This window comes from Aquarana catesbeiana, linkage group LG01 (assembly GCF_042186555.1).
Source record: "Aquarana catesbeiana isolate 2022-GZ linkage group LG01, ASM4218655v1, whole genome shotgun sequence".
NCBI lineage: Eukaryota > Metazoa > Chordata > Amphibia > Anura > Ranidae > Aquarana > Aquarana catesbeiana.
Genome location: NC_133324.1, coordinates 875,484,890 through 875,507,639, shown reverse-complemented (window position 1 = coordinate 875,507,639; position 22,750 = coordinate 875,484,890). Strand labels below are relative to the sequence as shown.

General features: G+C 42.2%; 1 protein-coding gene across 1 annotated transcript in view; it reads right to left on the bottom strand.

Moving 5' to 3' along the window:
- Positions 1-526: 526 nt before the first annotated feature.
- NSG1 (neuronal vesicle trafficking associated 1) overlaps positions 527-22,750 on the bottom strand; it is a 144,247-nt gene continuing 122,023 nt past the window's right edge. Inside the window, exon 5 of the mRNA XM_073610213.1 lies at positions 527-5,735. Coding sequence (XP_073466314.1) covers positions 5,535-5,735 — 201 coding nt within the window. The 3' untranslated portion in view covers positions 527-5,534. The remainder of the gene's footprint in view (positions 5,736-22,750) is intronic.

Here is a 22,750-nt window from a genome sequence, read left to right as displayed (position 1 = left end):
CCCAAGTTCTAACGGAATGAAAGGATTTTTTTTTTTTATAAACAGCAAATACTTGTAATTTGCCATACGGCGTATGCGTGAGACGAAGTAGTAGACGATATGCACTTTATCACACACATGCACAATATGAGAATATTGCAAGATCTTGCTGCTTAGGTATGGGATCTCCCTGAAGGCACTAGTGACGTTGCCTTCACAGGTGGCATCTGTGCAGTTGGGGCTACATCACTAGTGCCTGCAGGGGAGCCAGGAGGTGTATGTGAAAAAAGCTAAGTAAATCAAAACCTGTGTTTTTTTTGTTTTTTATCAGTGTTTCGATGATTTCATATCAGCATGGAGTGATCCATGCTGATATGAAATTTAAGGGGGGAAGGTCCACCTTAAGCACAAAGACAGGGGCTGGTAAAAGAGTAATATAGAACATAACCTAGCCTGCTGAGTGTTTAAAGGTTCAGTTTTATGCCTTTGTCTTGAGCTAGGCTTTGAAAGTAAAGTGTTTTTAGTAAAATAACAGAAAATGGTTGAGTAGGTTTATTTTTCACATTTTATTTAATAATAAAGAATAGAACAATCAAAGTGTTCACTGGTAATTCAAGAAAGAAACATTCAGTCAGCATGAGAATAAAATAATGGCAAACATACATGTAATTTCTCTAAAACGCTACTGTTTGGCGTCATGTGTACGAGGGGTGAAAAGGCTATCGGAGTGACATCGTTGTGTAATACACAATTGATCAACAAGCTATTCACATACAGAAGTGTGAGTTCCAATCCTCATCTACTATGGAAGGTGAGATAAGTGTTTCACCCATTCACAGAGTGAATATATGTTTACCTAAGTTTAGAAGGTGAAAAGTGTTCTCTGTAAACCCTACTGTCTACATGATTAGTGCTGCAATGTAATGAGTAAAAGGAGTTCTTGTTAAAAGTGCAATCCAGAAAAGATTGACATTTAGACCATAAGTTGTATACAGCAGTACGCAGCCTACCTACCTCTTTTAATATTTTCTGCCTCCATTTCTGTAGTGTTCCAGATCACTCAGTCTCCATTAGCTGATAATCTAGTATTCTGGGGTCACCATATTTTTTCTTTAGCCTGCATTTCTGGCAGGGAATTCTCAGCCCTGCCCACTGTGGTGTACTGTGAGCTAGAATGATAGGCACATGTAATCGTAAACCCTGCACCTTCCACTATCTCTTCTTTGCGCCCACCGCTAGCTTTTGGCTTTCCTTGGGCTGTCTGAGTCCACCCCTGCACTGTTCCTAAACCTGATTATCCCTGTATGTGTTAGTCAAGAGACCAGGAGCCTGCTGATTTTTAGTTGGTCATGTAATGGTATCTTGGAATAAACCAAATTGTTTTGTAACCAGTGTGGACTTTGTTGTCTGTAAGCATGTGAACGCACTTCATCTCCCACTCTTTTCCTCCCCTAGAATAGCAAACCTGGTTTATGTTTGTTGAATGTGTGCATACCTGACATTTAAGTTATTCAAAAAGGCAGTACAAACAGATGCATTAAAGTGCTGTAATCCATTGCAACCAGATTTTTAATTTATCCTAACTGGCCACTTTGAGTTCCAATATTTTGTCTAAGTAAGCCTACAAGAGCCCAAGGAGGAGGTATATCCATGCAAATTACCAAAATCTTGGTAATGGGAGTCTAAAGTGGAGTTCTCTTGTAAAGGAGGCCTATCAGGAGATCCCAGTGCCAGAATCGGGGTAGCTTGCTGTTGAATTACTTGGGCCATGACCCATTTCTGAGTAGATGGAGGCTTTGAGCAGCCCACAGGCATGAGAAGACAATAAGCGAGTGGACGGAACCACTGTATCTTGCATGCAGGATGCTCATTGTTGCTGCACACAAGGGTCTGTGATGGTGGCTAAAATTTCTAAATAAATAGACCCCCCCCCCTCCTTCAAAAGAAAATGCATCACTCAGGAAAGTGCTCCTTTTGTTGTGATATACAGTATTAAGAGAGATGATTAAGCTTTTTAGCAATGGTTTCACCTTTAGTTTTAAAGAACATACAAAAAAGTTAATTAAAATCTGCTGCACTGTCCCATCAAAAAAAAAAAATTGATTTGAGTATGTATCGGTTTATGACCCCCAAAACAAATTTCACACATACAGAAAATTGCAAATGGCAAAGCTCCCACTGAAACTTCTTAACCACCAGTAATCCTTAAAACCCAGAGTCACCTTTTTAAACGATTTACTTAAACCAAAACCAGCGACACATCATTTTTTTTTTTTGTCATCTATTAGCACAATCACCACTCACAGAAGAATTTTCCTGCTACTACGACAAACTAAAGTAGAAAAACATCCAAAAATATCCCAAGTTTTACATTCCAAGGTTGGGTTTGTATCTGTTATTGCAAACGTGGGAATATAGATTTTCACCCATATTTAGGCTACATCGAAGGATTCCTCTGCCACAGCAGAAAATGGCGTCTGGCTGTAGTTTGCTTAAATGGAACTGGTTTTAATACATTGGGATTGATTTACTACAGAAGTATAGGCTGTTCATTTTGGAAAGTGAAGGCCAGACTTCCAAGTTGCAGCAAATCATGTAACATTCATTTTTAATGGCTCCCCCAATGCAATAAGGCAGTGCACCTGCTTTCTAGTGCCGCACAATGCACTGCAACACATGATGTATTAGAAAAAAAGGGTCGTGCATTTGTATTATGTGCATCAACACGTAACTGGGCCCTTAACTTGGTGAATGAGGTGAAGCTGTGCTGACTTCACTCATCCTGTGTTTTTTTTTTTTTTTTTTCCTTGTACGCGACTGGGTATCCAAAGTTCAAAATTAAAACAAAGACCGCTTCACATCATTCACTAAGCTAAGTAAAAAGTCACTTTGCAAAGTGAGCATGACTTGCTCAATTAGTAAATCAATTGGATGAATCAGGCTATTATGCTTTTCCAAGGTTGGGTCCACGCTTCGGATGCGGCTCACAGCAGGGGTCCGGAGTGTCCCTGTTCTTTGTTTCAGGGAAGAATCGGGCCGAATTTTTGGCTGAATTCAGACCTGAAACGGAGCCAAAGATGCACAGGACCCCTGTGTTATCCACTCTGCAGTGGCCCCGGAGATGTGTGAACCAGCTCCATTGACAGCCGGTCACAATCTCCTGTCCTGTGACTTTGATGTGGAGAAATCCGTGTCCATTTCGCATAAGTGTGAACCCAGCCTTAGAATTATGAATGTTCTTTTTGGACTAGATGTTGAGCTACTAAAGGTGTAGCATAGATGAGTAGCATACATATCCAGCAACACTACAATCTTCATGTCCCCCAATGTTTTCCAAATTTAAGAGGAGGCAATCATTTAAACCTAATAAATCATGAACTTTTGTTAAATTGTGAGTGAACATACGGTATGTAGAATCACTCTAGCTCCAATTAAACTAGTATACGGGGTAAAAACAAGTTTGGGGCAGTGATGTGTTTCATGTGTATGTAATGCCAAACCTATTTTTGCATTTTATATAGAATATGGAAGGGTTGGAACTGTCAGGTTTGTATTGCTGTCTGTGTCCCCAATCAAGGGAATCACTTACAACCTTTTTGAGTTGTCACAAGGAGGTGAGTGGAAGTCTTCCAATGGGAAACTTGTTCTGATGACAAATGTCTAAGGCAGGCCACAGATTATGCGATTTTCTTTCCTTCAGCCATGGGTTTAAGGAAACAAAGTTGCTTGATTCCCCCATCAGCACAGTCAGTGTTGATGGGGGAATAAATCCCACTGCGCTATTGTATTCTGACAGCGGGAGGTTTCCCGGCCATCAGAATACAATGATCACTCTCAGCAGCTATAGTTGCTGGCAGAGATCAAATGAAAAAAACCTGACAGGCTGGGTGTACTGAAGTCGATCTGTCATTCCGGCTAAACCGGATGAATTTTGATCCGTCTATGGCAAGGGTGCTCAACCTATGGCCCTCAACGTCAAACCAAATGCAGGAGTATTGGTGTGATTTACTAAACTGCACCACACCTGCAAGATATAATAGAAGTCTATGGTAAAAAGCAGCTAACCCGCAGGAAAGCCACAGGTGCAGTTCGCTGCATCCGCAGTGTGGGTAAACCACAGCCCAAAGCTTGGTACACACTAAAAGTTTTTTTTTTCGTTCAACCCAGCAGGGCTGAAAAAAAAGACTGACAGCTCGAGAGGAGCTGCTGTACTAACAATCCGATGTTGGTATAGCGATATCCCCTGCTGTGCTATTTTGTTCTGACAGTAGGATGCCCCCTCCGCAAGAACACTCCAGTCAGCGGTCTCAGCCATTGGCTCAGAGTACTGATCGGGAGCCGATCGGCAGACTTTTTTGGTCGTGCCCCTTCGACAGAAGCCAGCCAAATGGCCACCTTCTGTCGGACCGGCTGCAGTACACACGGGCCGCCCAACATTCAGCCTGTTGTACTAAGCTTTAGAGGGAGTTCAGGGCAGTAGGGGGAACATTTTTTTTTTTTTGGGGGGGGGGGGGGGAGGGGTGACCCCATCTCATGCTCCAGGGGGCCTGTACAGCCTCCCTGTCACATTCTGTTTTACACTTGGACAGGAAGCCTGGCATATACAGGACGGGAATTATACACAGGAATTAATCCTCCCCATTTTTCTCCTGTAACTGCTGAAAGCTGGCCCTTCCTGCTCTCCCTCCCGCCGGTAATTAGTGGCTGGGGGAAAATTAGAAATTTTGAACCGTTTCATTTTATTGTGGCTCGCGACTGGTTACCACATCACTTAAGGGGCCCTTGCTCTTCAAGAGTTGAGCACCTCTGGTCTATGGCTGGCTTAAGAGCAGATTTCCCCTCCCAGATCTCCTCTTGATTTGTGCTGCATTTCTGAAACAAAGTGAAAGGACATCTTCTAGATGCTTCACAGACAGCAATAAAGAAGCCTGGCATTGGTTTTAACCATTCCATACTCTCTCCAAAGCTGAGAAAAAAGGGTTTGTATACATATATATATATATAATACATTTTTGTATTTATTTTTTTTTTAACAAGTTAGTTGCGTAGTTCCACCTTAAACAAAAAAAAGCTAAGCCGCCATCTCTAAGCAAAGTGAGACAATAATGTTGTACTTGTTTGGTCCTCTTAGACTGTCACGCCAGCCTACTTAATAGAAAAAGTATACACCAAATTAACTTGCGCCTTGTTGACTTTTTTCTCCACTAAACTTTTTTTTTTAACCTAATTTCAATCAAATTATCCACATTGTTTAAAATAATTGATACAAAAAAGAGATATTAAGCAAGCCTTCCATGTTATGAAGTTATTTGTTAGCTAGGTCTGATTTACCAGCTATTGATGTTCCATTAATAATCTGTACAAGTATGTATGCACAGCGATACCAGGAAACAGAAGCGCACTTTTTTGTTTCAAACAATACAAGTAATTTCTAAATGAACCTTAACTACTTGACTGCCAGAGCGACAGAGAAGTGAATCATGTTTTTATTTTTTTATTTTTTTTTTAAGTTCCTTTTTTAGTTCCCTTTACATGGAGAGAATTTAGCTTGGTAGCTAAGCAGACTTTTGGGAAGCTTCTGTCTCCTGCTCAGATAGCTTCTCCTCCGACAGGACCGTCATCCATGGTGATACAGAGCGTGTGATGGTCTGCTTGGCCAGGTTGTAGTGATTTATGACTGTGTAGAACTTCCCCTGAGTGCTGGGGTCCTGTTCAGTGTAGTAGTTGTCCAGGGCTGCAGGTATGCATCGATTGTTCTGTAGAGGGATAAAAAGAGGTCAGTTAGTACTTTGAAGATGTGCTGTCTGTTTGGTTTCTCAGGGGAAGAATGTCAGGAACCTATACTCTTGTGCAAATCCAACCATCTGTAAAGTTTTTCTGTCAAGAGATATGATAATACAATATAATAAATAGTTATTTTTGTCAAGTTAAGTTTGATGCCTGAACCCTCATTTAAAAAAACCTTTTGTTGAAGACTAGTTGTTGGGGAATTGTATATTCATAGCACAACCTCTGAGGGGTCTTTTTATAAAATGGAGAACCTTAACAGCTTGTTTGCCACTTAACTGGCAAGCGCCATGTACTCTGTTTAGAAACTTCTACAACCATTTTAAAAAAAGCGGGTCTCTGTTTTGCTACACATGTTCTGGAAGTTGGTGGAAGGGAAGGACCTGCAAGATTACTTTCCGTGGAAAACCAACTGTACCAGGTGCAACACAGAAAAGACAGCATGAGCTCAGAGCTAAATTGTTGGTTAAAGTCTTGGTGCAAGAAGGATAGATTTTTAATTGGGGTACAATGTATATTAAGGGTGGTTTGACCCTGAATGGAAAGGGGTCTGCATGCTTCTAAGAAGGTACAAGAAGTACATAACCACTTCAGCTCCGGAAAATTTTACCCTCTAATGACCAGGCCATTTGTTGCTATTTGGTACTTTGCTACTTTAACTGGCGATTGCATGGTCACGCAACGCTGTATGAAATAGAAACAATTTTTTTCACACAAAGTTATAGTGCCTACAAACTATGGTATATACATTTATCTTTAATACTACTAATGGCGGTGATCAGCGACTTATAGTGGGGACTGCGATGTCAATCTGACACTAACTGATGCTGGGGGGAACTGACTAACTGCCACTGACATCACTAGTGACACTAATACAGTGATCAGTAATAATATTATACACTGTCACTGTACTAATGATGCTGGCTGGGAACGGGTTAACATCTAAGTTGATCAAGGCATTAAATATAAGCCTATTTGTAATGTGCATACAGTGTGTTGCTTTTACTAACTTATCTCTCAGTTTCTAAAACTGACAGATCGATCCCTTCCTACAGAGCTCTGTATTGTTTACCAACACAAAAGCGCTGGGCTGTGATTGCAGCCGTGATTGCAGCCGATCGCGGCCATGAATCATTGGCTGGGACTTGCTGACAGGCTCCCACTGTGTACAATGACAGTGGGAGCCAGGCAGGGTCACACACCCTAGATTCGGAAGTAGGCAGCGACGTACGGGTACGTCGTTTTGCCTACAACAGCCGCTCGGCTGCAGTACATTTGGGGGCGGGCGATCAGCAAGCGGATAAACTAGGTTGGTGAAGGGAGGAAAGTCAGAAAAGGCCAGACACTACTGAAGGGTGAAATGGCAGAAGATGGTATAACCCAAAGTTCAGTTTTGTTTAAGATTTTTATAAATTATAAAACACTTGGGATTAAAAGTACCATTTCTGAGTATGCAGATGACAAATCTATGAGGTGGAATTAAGTCCTTACAGGAGGTCTCTGACTTGCAAGCCAACCTGCCCTGGGTGCAGTGGTGGAGTGGACAAATGCATGAAACCAGGGGCGTTGCTAGGTCTACAAAAGATCTGGGGCTAGAGCCCATAGCAGCGTAGTAAAGAAAGTCATACGCTTGGGCGGGCATACACATGTATATACAGTATTATATGTGTGGGTGTATATATATCCCCAGAGAGCCCCCCGCTTACATCAGGGTCCCCAGAGAGCCCCCCCTTACATCAGGGTCCCCAGAGAGCCTCCTCCTTACATTAGAGTCCTCAGAGAGCCTCCCCCTTCCATCAGGGTACCCAGAGCCCCCCCCCCCACTTACATCAGGGTTCCCAGAGAGGCCCCCTTACATTAGGGTCCCCAAAGAGCCTCCCCCCTAAATCTGGGTCCCTAGAGAGCCTAGGCCTTAAAATCAGGGTCCCCAGAGAGCCCCCCACTTACATAAGGGTCCCCAGAGAGCCTCCCCTCCCCTTGGAGACCCCTGCAGAGACTCGGGGCTATTGACTTCAGATTCGGGGCTATAGCCCCAAAAGCCACCCCCTAGCAACGCCCCTGCATGAAACATAAGGTTTTATATTGATGTATGAAATAATAAGCACTTTGGGGGCTCAATAATTAAACGCATCCTACAATCTAGGAGTGATAAAGTTAAGTGAATCAATGATTGAGAAAGATTTGCGTGTTCTGGGAACTACTTAAGACCCTAATCTGCAGCTCCCAGAGTGAGCAAGACTCTTTCTTGTAATAAAAATGATATGGCCCCCTAGTGGGAAAAAATCAGTATGTATGCAGACGATACGTTACTTTATTTAGCAGATTCAGACCCTTCTTTACTAACCAGCCTAAAAATCATTGATCAATATTCTCTGGACTCAAAATAAATTGGGAGAAATCCCAAATCCTACCTATGGACAGTTTCCCTTAAAACATTTGATAGGTTGAAAGCAGAATTTACACTGCCCAAACATATGTTCTTCAGATACTTACAAGTCCATTACGCCCTGCAGATTTAATTCACCTCAACATTTCCACAGTCAGTCCCCAATTCCATATTGGAAGTGGTTAAGGGCCCGGAATCCCATGAATTGATATCTACAGTGCATCCGAAAAGTATTCACAGCGCTTCACTTTTTTTCCACATTTTATTATGTTACAGTCTGATTCTAAAATGGATTACATTTATTATTTTCCTCAAAATTCTACAAACAATAACCCCATAATGACAATGTGAAAGACGTTTGATTGAAATCGTTACAAATTTATTCAAAATAAAAACACAAAAAAAAAATCACATGTACATCTCACATTCACAGCCTTTTCTCAATACTTTGTTGAAGCACCTTTGGCACCAATTACAGCCTCAATTGTTTTTGTAAGATGCTACAAGCTTGGCACACCTATTTTTGGGCAGTTGCTCCCATTCTTCTTTGCAGGACCTCTCAAGCTCCATCAGGTTGGATGGGGAGCGTCGGTGCACAGCCATTTTCAGATCTCTCCAGAGATGTTCAATCGGTTTCCAGTCTGGGCCACTTAAGAACATTCACAGAGTTGTCCCAGAGCCACTCCTTTGTTATCTTGGCTGTGAGCTTAGGATCTTTGTCCTGTTGGAAGATGAACCTTCACCCCAGTCCGAGGTCTAGAGCGCTCTGGAGCAGGTTTTCATCAAGGATGTCTCTGTACATTGCTACATTCATCTTTCCCTCAATCCTGACTAGTCTCCCATGTCCTGCATTGAAAAACATCCCCACAGCATGATGCTGCCACGACCATGCTTCAATGTAGGGATGGTATAGGCTAGGTGATGAGCGATGCCTGGTTTCCTCCAGACATGACACTTGAGTTCAATCTTTATTTCATCAGACCAGAGAATGTTGTTTCTCATGGTCTGAGAGTCCTTCAGGTGCCTTTTTGTAAACTCCAGGCGGGCTGTCATGGCAAAGGCTGTGAATACTTGTGTACAGGTGATTTTTTTTTCATTTTTAATAAATTTGCAAAGATTTCAAACAAACTTCTTTTGCATTGTCATAAGGGAAATGTTTGTAGAACTTTGAGGAAAATAATGAATTTAATCAATTTCAGAATAAGGCTGTAACATAACAAAATGTTTAAAAAGTGAAGTGCTGTGAATACTTTCCTAGTGCACTGTATATTTTATGGCATGTTACTTCTTCCCTCCTCATCCCAATTAACTTATGGGATTAAGTCGTGATGGGAGGCAGATGTAGGTGCAATAGATGTCGAGGAATGGCTAACTATCGGATCGCCTAAGCCAACTATATATTTTACATTGATCTTATCTTACACCCCTTAAATTGGCCCGATATAAAAGGGAACAAAGTACCACGTATCCTATGTGTTCCCGAGATGCGGGTATGTTCTATCACTTGCTCTGGAACTGTCCGATAATACGGGGATTCTGGTCGCAAGTTATTAAATTCCTCCACGATACCATGGGCTCCCCATTAACCTTACACCCTAAACAGTGTCTGCTAAGATGATTTCCTAAACCAGAAGCTTGTTCTCTGCCAGAAAATTGATCGCCAGGCAATGGATGAGATCCAAACCTCCTCAATTTACCATCTGGATACTTGAAATAAACAATACCTTGCCATATAAGATATTCCTATGTATTCATAGGGGATGCCTATCCAAATATAATAAGATATGGGACCAATAGCTACAAGCATCTGAGACATGTGTCTAAAAATAAGGTCTTCTTTGGGAGATCTTACCATTCTTTTATCAATCTCATTTAAGAGTATCTGTTGATGACGTTCTACTTTTAGGTTATACTTGCATAATGTATACTACAATATAATATCCTTGTTTCTTTCTTTTATTATTTTTTTGCTTTGTGCCTTGTCACACTTGACATACTTGGGAATAAACAAAACCCCAATATATGCTTCTATTGTGACTATCTTGGAGTTACCTTGTATTTTATATACCTACTGTGATCCTATATTTGACACCTACTTTAATAAAAGTTACTATTTTAAAGTTAAAAATTATATAGGATAAAGACAGAGACATAAGGGTCTGGGAAAATTGAAAATTTACTCAGCTTAGTGGATCAGGAGAAGCTGAGCTGATGTCAAACATTGATTCATGTGCAATCAAAAATACTCTTTTGGGGGGCGGGCAGGGGGGTTTGCATATGATTGGTTATTCTTTGCATGTGAATTTTTACTTTGCATCACCCGATTCCCAAAGCTAGGGGAAAATCCACTTTACCCACACAAAGCATTACAAAACCTAATTTTAAAAGTGCTCTTCATAATTTGGCTATTGGTTCACAAAAAGTATAATGCAGAACCAGAGAAATGGCAGAGATGGGCAACTAAATGAATAATGGGCATGGAAAACCTCAGCTATGAGGAAATATTGTATATGTCAGGGTAATATAAAAAAGAAAACTATATGCAGCACTCCACTGACCAAAGAACCCCCCCCCCCCCCCCCCCGTTGCTCCAGCCAGCACTGCGCACCATACCCCAGCTCACTCACCCTGCACTGACAGGTGGAGACGGTGGCTTCCTGATTGGCCAGGAGGAGAATCAGTGTGATAATAGCGAATATTCATTCGCTATTGTCACACAACTGGGTGGGCTTGGGGCGCAGAATGCAGTACTGGAATCCATGCATCTGGCGCCCTGCATGTAGATTAGAGAGCCGGACGCATTCATGGGGGGACGGCGCCCGTGCGCTCCTAATGGACGGGCAGCTGCTGCTCCTAAATCCTATGAGTTGACAACACACAGCATTTTTGTAGAGTCTGGTTAGCCCGCCATGTTTTTATTCACTAAACTACTAAAGGCACTCAGCTGTTGCAGAACTACAAGTCCCATCATGCCTCTGCCTTCGAGATTCATGCTTGTAACTGTCAGCGACTTCCAATGCCTCATGGGAATTGTAGTTCCGCAACAGCTAGAGGGCCACAGGTTGAGCACCCATGGTCTATAACATAGACACTAATCATTCTGTATTCCCAAGATAAGCACTAGGTAGGCTACTTAGACTCCTTGGTATAACACAGGAACTGTGCATATGACACAACTTTGAATTTCTGACAAGATCGACAGGTATTTTTTTTGCCACTTATTGAACAGGTATAACAAAATGCTTTTCATTGGATATTTATCAGACCAAAAGGGAGCAAATAAGAGAACCTCAATGTTGAGGTTTACATACACTTTAACTGCATTTATTCTCCCTTGAAAAGAAGCAGTTTACAAAAGTGGTCCAATTATAAAAGTCAGTGTAATGTTGTTTTGTTGTTAACTCTAAGGTCATCGCACAAAGGCATTCTTTGTGACAAAAGAGCTTTAACCTTTGCATACAGGATTGATTTTTTTTTTTTCCCAACCTTTTCATACGGGATTGATTTTTTTTTTTTTTTCCTTCACTGTAATGGTTGTAAAAATGTGATGGAATTGTCTGTCACAGGAACTGCTGTTCTAACTACTGGTGGCATACATGTGTCAGGGTGCAGCGTAGAGGAAGCCAACGGAAACCCATTCAGACATCTGCCTCATTATGTCGCAGAAATACTTCCGGCCAACCAGATCAGTTAAAGCATAAAAGCAAAGAGAAGCTGTGAATTCAGAAACACATCTAATATCACACAGGGTTAAGCACAGCCTATAATATATTAAAATATATATATATATATATATATATATATATAAGCAGGTGATCAAAAAAGGGAGATCAAAGTTTCATTTACATCTGTCTGTTGTTTTCTTTTCATACAGTGAAACACTTTCAAGAAAGCATTTTTAATCTCTCTCAGGGTTTAATACAAAGCAGGCAGTAGAAAGTATTATGTGCTCTGTACAACATTAACTTTGTGTTTTTAAAATAGGCCTAATTAGTACAGAATGTTCTGACATGCTCCTAAAATATCTGAACTAATTAATATCCTACGGTACAAGCAAAGAGGCAGCGCTCTGTTGCTCTGGAGTCTGCTAAAGACATTAGCAATTGCCTAATCTCATGGACCAGTGGGTATGTACCCACATTGGCTGAGCCTAGCGCCTTTACAGTGAGCCAGCAAGGGAGATTTGGCTGTTTTTTACACATAGAATGAAGATCAAAGTCTGCAAGCTGATGCATCGTATGGTAAAAACCTAGTGCTGTATTCTACTGATCATACAGATTTTTACTTGTACACAACAAGCGTCAGAAAAGGTCTGGTTACTCTATTTAAAGTGTTCAGATAGCAATCTCTAGCAGTGTTGCCAATCTATCAGATTGAAATTTACTGACACAACACCCAAAATTTACTGGCAACGCTATGTTTTTACTGGCATTTCCAAAAGTTACAAAATTACAGTTTTAAGTGCAAATTTTAGCATTTAGGCTACAAACAAATACAGTGTGATTTAAGGTAGATAACAAAAACTATTTCTATTTTATTTTCGATATAGTAAGTAAGTAGCTCAGGGACAGGACTCAGGGGGGCAAGAAATCAGAATGGTCAGGTACACACACATGAAATTGACTCTCACAGTGACACTGAAAGCAGTGTGCAGCAGCACAGATGATGATGATGACACCTCACCAACATGACACGTCCCCTCCTGAGTCACAGTGACAGTCTCTCTCCATGCCATTTGGCCCTTCAGTCCACTCCGGTCCAGACAGCACTGACAGTTCCGCTCCTGGCTTGCCTTGCTCCCGTCCCGCAGACTCACACAGGAGGCTCCGGTCTGCTCACTTGCACCATGACATCAAAGGACACTCAGGCACTGCCTGACCCCACCCCCGCCGCCCTAACATTCTGTAGCAGGCACTTGGATGGTCTCGGCCGGCTCCGGACCGGGCGTCACAGCCATATTTTTTTACTGGCAACCTTTTCCTGTCACTGGCATTTACTGGCAGGAGAAAGGTGCCCATTTTTTACTGGCTGCCAGTAAAAATACTGACGGTTGGCAACACTGATCTCTAGAGCCCACTGGAAATCTTCTAGCACCAATGTTGGGCAGTCTATCATTAAGCCATGATATTCACAGATACAGTTACTAAAGGATAATTGATCCAGGAAACTCCTCAAAACTGTTCTTCTGTACCCCAAACCCACTTCATTCCCCTATATCCAACTCACCTACATACTTTCATAAAAACAACCCCAATATACATTATAATATTCACGGGGAAACATGGACACGCTTGAACTCTGACCGAGACAGTACAAAAGGACCGTCGTGGTTTTACGACAAGCTACAATATAATGGTGCTTTTCATAAATCCTCAAACATGCAAAACTGGGAAAGGGAGCTGGGTAATCTCTATACACAGAAGGATTGGCAAATGGCCATCCAATCCTACTTTCGATACTCCCACTGTGTAAACCACTGGGAATTGCTGCTGAAAATACTATATAGAACCTACTTAACTCCAGTAAGACTGACACAGATTTACCCAGACTCCTCTCCCAATTGCTGGAGTGACTGCGGAGGAAGGGGATGCTTCCTACATATACTATGGAGCTGCAAGGAAGTCAGAACTTTATGGAAGGAGGTGTTTTCCCTAATCAATAAAGTCACGGGAGCAGCTATTATACCCTCGCTACAGTTGGCACTTCTTAATATAGGAATGCATTTAATCCCGAACAAATATAGATCTCTCATTACTCACATGATACTAATTGCAGCAAAACTAACCATGACTTCTAAATGGAAATCTAAAGAGACTCCTGTGTTGTCAGAAGTTATAAATAGAGTTAAAACACAATACACATATGAAAAATTTTTTGCCATAAAAAGCCATAATATCCCAAAATTTAATTTATCCTGGGAAACATGGGTAGCGCAATATCCTACCAAGTAGGGATAGGTAAATTACTTGCATTATTAGATACACGCATTTTTAGATGGTACATGTAACTTGTTAACGTCCTTTCTGGTAAACTGTTAAAGTGTTCTTTTTCTTCATTTTTGTATGAGCTATGGGAGATATACCCAAATACATAATAGATTGATTAGTGGAATTATAACAAATAATTGAAATAGTAAGCAACAGTCATATGGAAGTGTGCCACTATTTGTCTGTGCAGGCCAGTGGTCTGTGGCACAGTTAGAACCCATTAGGGGTGCCTGGATGACAGGAGCGACGCCTTTACTTAGGATGGTCACAAGGTAAACGCGATCATTTGACTCAATTAAAGGTACAACTCCTTATTTTTCTTACTAACTCGATTTGGTATTGTATTCCCTGCTGATGAAGAGGTGCAACTTATGCAGTATTGTATAACTCTCAGATGTAATATGTATTATTTTACTGTTGAATTTTCAATAAAAACTAATTGAAAAGAAAACTGTTCTTCTGCTGTCTAAATTTTTTTTCTCCCGTTTGGCAGATTGTCAGAAATTGCCCAGGGGTTTTTGTTTTGCCTTCCAGGAATAAAAATGCCAGAGCTGTAAGGCTGAAGTAGATGGACCTTTTTTAACAAAACCATTATTCTACGTATATACAGTGACGGGGGAAAAAGTATTTGATCCCCTGCTGATTTTCCACTGACGAAGAAATGATCAGGCTAAAATTTTAATGGTAGGTTTATTTTAACTGTGAGTGACAGAATAACAACAAAAATAATCTGAAAAACACATTTCATAAAAGTTATAAATTGATTTGCATTTTAATGAGTGAAAAAAGTTTTTGATCCTCTATCAATCAGAAAGATTTCTGGCTTCCAGGTGTCACCTATACAGGTAATGAGCTGAGATTAGGAGCCTTCTCTTAAAGGGAGTGCTCCTAATCTCAGCTTGTTACCTGTATAAAAGACACCTGTCCATAGAAGCAATCAATCAGATTCCAATCTCTCCACCATGGCCAAGACCAAAGAGCTGTCCAAGGATGTCAGGGACAAGATTGTAAAACTACACAAGGCTGGAATGGGCTACAAGACCATCACCAAGCAGCTTGGTGAGAGGATGACAACAGTTGGTGCTATTATACGCAAATGGAAGAAACACAAAATGATTGTCAATCTCCCTTGGTCTGGGGCTCCATGCAGGATCTCACATTGTGGAGTTTCAATGATCATAAGAGCGGTGAGGAATCAGCCCAGAACTACACGGGTGAATCTTGTCAATGCTCTCCTGCAGCTGGGCCCACAGTCACCAAGAAAACAATTGGTAAAGCACTATGCTGCAAAGGAATGAAATCCTGCAGCACCCGTAAGGTCCCCCTGCTCAAGAAAGCACATGTACAGGCCCATCTGAAGTCTGCTAATGAACATCTCCTCTTTAGAGGAGAACTGGGTGAAAGTGTTGTGGTCAGATGAGACCAAAATCAAGCTCTTTGGCATCATCTCAACTCGTCGTGTTTGGAGGAGGAGGAATGCTGCCTATGACCCCAAGAGCACCATCCCCACCGTCAAACATGGAGGTGGAAACATTATGCTTTTTGGGGTGTTTTTCTGCTAAGGGGGCAGGACAACTTCAAAGGGATGATGGGCGGGGCCATGCACTGTCAAATCTTGGGTGAGAACCTCCGTCCCTCAGCCAGGGCATTGAAAATGTGTCATGGATGGGTATTCCGGCGTGACAATGACCCAAAACACGGCCAAGGCAACAAAGAAGTGGCTTAAGAAGAGGCACATTAAGGTCCTGGAGTGGCCTAGCCAGTCTCCAGACCTTAATCCCATAGAAAATATGTGGAGAGAGCTGAAGGTTCGAGTTACCAAACGTCAGCCTCGAAACCTTAATGACTCAGAGAGGATCTGCAAAGAGGAGTGGGACAAAATCCCTTCTGAGATGTGTGCAAACCTGGTGGCCAACTACAAGAAACGTCTGGCCTCTGTGATTGTCTACAAGGGTTTTACCACCAAGTACTGTCATGTTTTGCGAAAGGGTCAAATACTTATTTCACTCATTAAAATGCAAATCAATTTATAACTTTTTTTGAAATGTGTTTTTCTGAATGTTTATGTTGTTGTTCTATCTCTCACTGTTAAAATAAACCTACAATTAAAATTTTTAAATTATAGACTGATTATTTCTTTGTCAGTGGGCAAATGTACAAAATCAGCAGGAGATACTTTTTTCCCTCACTGTAATTAAGGCACAACCAAGAAAGCAATGACAAAAACAGATCCTCAGGCATACTGCAAGTAAAACTGTATCTCTGCAACAAGCTCAATAACTTCCAGTCTGCTTCCTAATCTTTTCAGCCTCTAAAGTATTCTCTCCCCCTTTCTTTCTAATCACAGTGTCCTCTCCATCTCATGCTCACTCCTACCCTCCCCAATTACTACACTCATCATCTACTGCTCATTCTAAGCCCACACACTGTCACAATCAGAAGAACACAGAGGCATATGCCCTCATATAAATCTTACTCTTATCTTACCCTCTTGATTTCCTGATTTCTAGGGATATTTTACAAAATCCTGGTCCCCTACTATCATGATTTAAACCAAATCTTCACCTCCAAAAATACAGTTCCTTCCTGCAAGCAGACCTATTTAATCACTCTCATCAACCCCCTCTCATCCAGTCCCCACCAATTATTTTTAACTGTTAACTTTGTACTTGGCCCCCTGCCTACCCCACTTACTAAATTACTTCCCAGTAAACTGCCAATTACTTTTAAAACAAAACTCTTGCAATCTTTGATAAGATCCAGGCTGTCACTGTTTCTCCCCAATAGGGATGGGCCGAACGACCCCCTGTTCGATTCGCAACAGAACTTTCGAACATCGCAAAAGATCGGAACCAAATAACGAACCCTACTGAAGTCTATAGGACCTAAACGTTAAAAATAAAAAGGGACCATTTTTAAAGCTTATACGCAAGTAACTGGGCAAGGCAGTCAGCCACAAAGTCCACATTACTGGTGACACGTGGTCCAGCAAGCATGGGCAGGGACGATATATTTTGTTCACAGCACACTGGGTAACCCTGCTTGCAACTTGAAAGGATGCAGGACAGGGCTCAGTGCTGCAGCTTGTTTTGCCCCCATGTCTCCATACAGCTGGTAATGATGCAAGGTTTTTCAGCCCTTCCTCCTCCATGCCCTCCTATGCTGAATTGTCCTATAAACCTCAAGTACCCCCTAAGCGTTCAAAGGGCTATTCAGTGAGTCAGGCTAAAAGTTGCATGCAATGCTTCAGCTGGTGTGTCTAGGGGACAGGAACCACACCAGAGAAGAGATTCTTGCAGCTCTGCAGGGACAGGCCCAGAGGTGGTCCATGCCAGCTGGAGCCAGGAATGGTGGTGTGTGATAATGGCACAAACCACCTGTCCCCTCTTAGATGGGGAAAGTTGACACATGTGCCATGCCTGGCACATGTCCTCAATTTGGTGGTGCAGCATTTCCTAAATACGTACCCAGGGTTGGAAGATCTACTAAAGCAGGCCGGAAGAGTCTGTAGCCATTTTAGGTGATCATACACAGCAAGTGCTCGGTTGGCTGAAATTCAGCGGGAAATCCACCTGCCCATAAACCGCCTGATTTGTGATATGCCCACCAGGTGGAACTCAACTTTGGCAATGCTGCAGTGGCTGCACATGCAGCAGAGGGCCGTCAACGAGTACCTGTGTGTGTATGGCACAACGACATGCTCAGGCTGGCTCAGCTTTATTTTTCCCCACGCCAATAGCTGCTCATAAAGGATGCATGCACTGTACTGTCACCATTTGAAGAGGCCACAAAGATGGTGAGCCGTGAGATGGTGAGTTGCGGTGTATGGGCTTCCTCATGTTTCAAAGCCTGCGAAAGGACCCAAGAATAAGTGGCATAAAGAGAAAGGATCACTATTGGTTGGCAACCCTCCTTGACCACCGTTATAAGGAGAAAGTCTCAGAAATCATCCTCTCCCCACCCCACAGAGAGTGCAGAAGAAGATGAAATCTCTTGAGGACACCTTAAAGAGGAGTTTATCAAATGCTTTTCCCAACTTTGCTAGGTTACAGTGTCGTGGAAAACATAGTTTGAGGCTTCGGTTGAGAGAAGTGGTGGTGAAGGCGGCCGCCTAAGTGATGCATTTCTCAATTTTTTTAGTCCTCACCACCAAAGGCTGTCAGCTTCCACATACCAACGGCAGCGTCTGTATCATATGGTGGACAATTATCTAGGAAAGCAGAGGCGAAGAGCTTTCCAGTCAAAGATCCACTGGCTTACTGGGTCATGAGAATAAACCACTGGCCAGAACTTGCCCATTATGCTATTGAGCTGCTGGGCTGCTCTGCATCCAGCATGCTTTCCGAACGGGCATTCAGTGCTGCTGGAGGTTTTGTTACTGCTGTTAGAACGTGTCTGTCCACAGACTCCGTGGATCATCTGACTTTTATCAAAATGAATCAGTCCTAGATTACCAGCAGCTATGAAGCCGATGTCGCCGATTAAGTGTTTTTGGGATGTGGAATCTCTGCAGGACTTCTAGGCTGCCTAGGTTGTGGGTGTTGAGTTCATCTGGAAGAATGTTTTTGGTGTAGGCTTATATGGGCACAATTAACACCCAAAGAACAATTTTTCCAAACCTGTTTGACAGGGACTGTATTTTTTTTCTGCTGCAGCAGATGGGGCAGAGAAATTTGCCGGCTATAGTCTACACTGGTGGTGTGCTGCTGGCAGATGTGCTGCAAGGACCTGGAACACCCTGCACTATACCATTATCCCTGTCAGTGGAGGCTACTGAGAGGTCATGAGGTATAGCAGGGACAGACTGCAGTGAGTAAGGATGAGGAACAGATTTGTGCCTTTTGTGTGGCTTTTAGGTGCTCTTGCCAATTAGCTGAGTGGTGTGAGGTTAAATGCTTTAACAAGCATGTGGTACCCAAATGGTTGGTGTTTTTGCCACACTTGATGCACTTGAGACAAAGTTTGCAAATAGCAACAGTGCTTTAGGCTGCACATGTACTAAAAAAGGCCCAGACAGCTGAGCTGTGGGAAGTGGGCCGGGAGATAACAGCTCCGCAATGTGATGCAATAGGGTGTCTGCTCTCTACTCTTCCATGATGGCTGCCTCATCGGGGTTGTGCCTCACCCTTACTTTCTTCCTCTGCTCTATCCGGCACCCAAGTTGAGTTAGTGACATCATCATCTCCTCCATCCTCATTACCACTGGAGACAACTTGTAAATATGCTGTGGCTGGGGGAACATGAATGCCAAATTGTGTACCAGTGTTCTCCCCTCTCTGTAGGCTCGTGTTCCTGCCTTCCTCAACCTCAGAGCCAACATCTGAATCCAGTAATGGCTTTGCATCATCAAGGAGCAAGTGTCTGACGCTGTGTTCAAATAACACTGCTGACTCCTCCATGCCAGATGCAGGAATAGCTGTGGACAAGGAGGCAGGTTTTGCCACTCTGGCAGCTGCAGGGGACTGCGCACTAGTCTCTGCTTGGGTGACGAAGGGTGAGGACAGATTAGTAAGCCAGTCCACTACCTCCTCTGCATGCTGTGGCTGGATAGCACAGGCATCATCACTAAACGGAGGAAATGATGCAATGCCTGAGGACTGACCACGTTCCACCTTTGCCTTTGGACATATATGCTGCTGGCCCTCTTACAGTGCCATGGGAACGTCTGCCTCTCCTTGCTGTCCTCCCAGACATGATGGGGGGAGTGGGGGTGCTTATTAACAAAATTTAACAAAGATGTGTAAATGTGTACGTGGATGCACTTTTATCAATGGAAAGTGGTGTTTGGTGCACTTTAATTTGAGTATTCACTACACAGACACACTCCACGGATACACTATAATATACTGCGCCAAACGTACAGTAACACACAGAACTATATGGTGTTAAACTTGCAGTAACGCACAGAACTATACGGCATTAAACTTGCATTAATGCACAGAAATATATGGCGTTAAACTTGCAGTAACAAAATGAAATATACAGCGTTAAATTTGCAGTAATGTAATGAAATATACAGCATTAAACTTGCAGTAACGCACAGAACTATATACCGTTAAACTTGCAGTAACGTTATTAAAAATATATAGCAATCAATTTACAGTAACGCAATTAAATATACGGCATTAAACCTTCAGTAATGCTCAGAACTATATGGCGTTCAACCTGCAGTAACTTGCAGTAACGCAACTGAAATATACTGCGTTAAGCATGCATTAACACACAGAAATGTACTGCGTTAAATGGCATGTAACACACTGAAACATACGGCGTTAAACTTGCAGTAACGCAATAAAATATACTGTGTTAAACAGTCACTACACTCACACTGACTGAACAACTCCTACATTCACACTAATGTAAAGATGAATGGTCACACTACACTCACGCTGAACTATCCCTAGATGCCAGGGTGGATATAAATCAATGATTAAAAAAAAAAAATCAGATTTTTTTTATTTAAATCAATTTTTTTGATTTTTATCACATTTATTTTAATAAAATGCTTTTGGAGTAAAAATCTATCTAAAGATAGTTTTCTATTTAAGATACATTAATAATTTAGTTTATTCAGCATGAAATGGAGCTTAGTTATATAGCATGAGGCTGTATATTCTGCAATATTTACATTTTGGTAAACTCATTCAATGAATCCAAGCTCTGCAAGCTGAGATAACATGCACTGCATCTTTTTACTAGTGATTTAAATCGTGATTTAACCACTTAAGGACCGGGCCTCTTTTTTAGATGTGTTGTTTACAAGTTAAAAACTTTTTTTTTGCTAGAAAATTACTTAGAACCCCGAAACATTATACATTTTATTTTAACACCCTAGAGAATAAAATGGCGGTTGTTGCAATATTTTCTGCCACACTATATTTGCGCAGCGTTCTTACAAGCGCACTTTTTTTTTTAAAAAATACACTTTTTTTAATTAAAAAATAAGGCAACGGTAAAGTTAACCCAATTTTTTTTAATATTGTGAAATATAATGTTACACCGAGTAAATTGATACTTAACATGTCACGCTTCAAAATTGCGCCCACTCGTGGAATGATGATAAACTTTTTCCCTTAAAGTGGGGTTCCACCCATAAAAACAAACATACCTGAAAAAAAAAAAAAAACATTTGGATATTTTTTTTTTTAACTTACCTCTAAATGCCTGTTGCTAGGTGGTCCCTCGTAGTCTGCCTCTTCCTTTGCCTGGGCTGGTGACATCACTTCCGCCTCGGCACAGGAAGGGCTCCGCTCTGTTCCCTCCCTCCTGTCAATCATCTGGGACCCATTACAGGTCCCAGGTGATTGAGCGGCCAATCACGGCGCGCGGCGCCGCTCGCGCATGCGCAGTGGGTGCCAGGCTGTGAAGCCACAGCCCGGCGCCCACAGTTGAAATGCCGGCGCCAACGAGTGGAGGGGGGGGACGAGAGGGGCTTCGATCCCCCGCATCGCTGGACCCAGGGACAGGTAAGTGTCCAATTAAAAGTCAGCAGCTGCAGTATTTGTAGCTGCTGACTTTTAATTTTTTTTTTTTTTTTTAATGGATCCCCTGGGTGAAACCCCACTTTAAAAATCTCCATAGGCGACGTTTAAAAAAATTCTACAGGTTGCATGTTTTGAGTTACAGAGGAGGTCTATGGCTAGAATTATTGCTCTCGCTCTACCGATCGCTGCGATATCTCACATGTGTGGATTGGACACTCTTTTCATATTCGGGCGCTACGCACGTATGGGTTCGCTTCTGCGCACAAGCTCGGCGGGACGGGGCGTGTTTAAAACATTTTTTTTCTTATTTATTTTACATTTTATTTTTTATTTTTACACTGTTTTAAACAAAAAAAATAAATTGTGTCACTTTTATTCCTATTACAAGGAGTGTAAACATCCCTTGTAATAGAAAAAAAGCATGACAGGGCCTCTTAAATATGAGATCTGGGGTCAAAAAGACCTCAGATCTCATATTTACACTAAAATGCAATAAAAAAATAAAATAAAAATTTGTCATTTAAAATTTTTTTTTTTTTAAATGGCCCTTTAAGAGCTATGGGCAGAAGTGATGTTTTGACGTCGCTTCCGCCCTGCAATGTCATGGAGATGGGTGGGGGCCATCTTTTCCTCACTCGTCTCCATGGCCAAGGAAGGAAGAACATCCGATCACCGCCACCGCCGGCTCCGGTAAGCGGCAGAGGGCACCACCACTGATAAAAGTGATCTCGCAGTGAATCCGCCGCAGAGACCACACTTATCTTGAAGCAGACTGCCGGCCAAACAAGAGGATAACGGGGTTATGGCAGCTAGCTGCTGCCATAACAACAATGTCCCCCATCAAAGTTAGGACGTATATCGGCATGAGGTGGTCCTGAAGTGGTTAAATCGACTTTATTTAAATCAAATCCATCCTGCTAGATGCACACTAAACTGATATTCTACACTGACAATAGAATCAGAATAGAACACTATAGCACTGTGCAGCGGTGCACTGCATTGTGGTCGTTCGGGCTGAACAAATGGTCGAACGACCCTATAATTCAGTTGTTCTGAGAACGTCCAAACAGCCAAAGTTCGGCCAAACTCATGCTGGGGCCGAACCATTTGCCCATCCCTACTCCCCA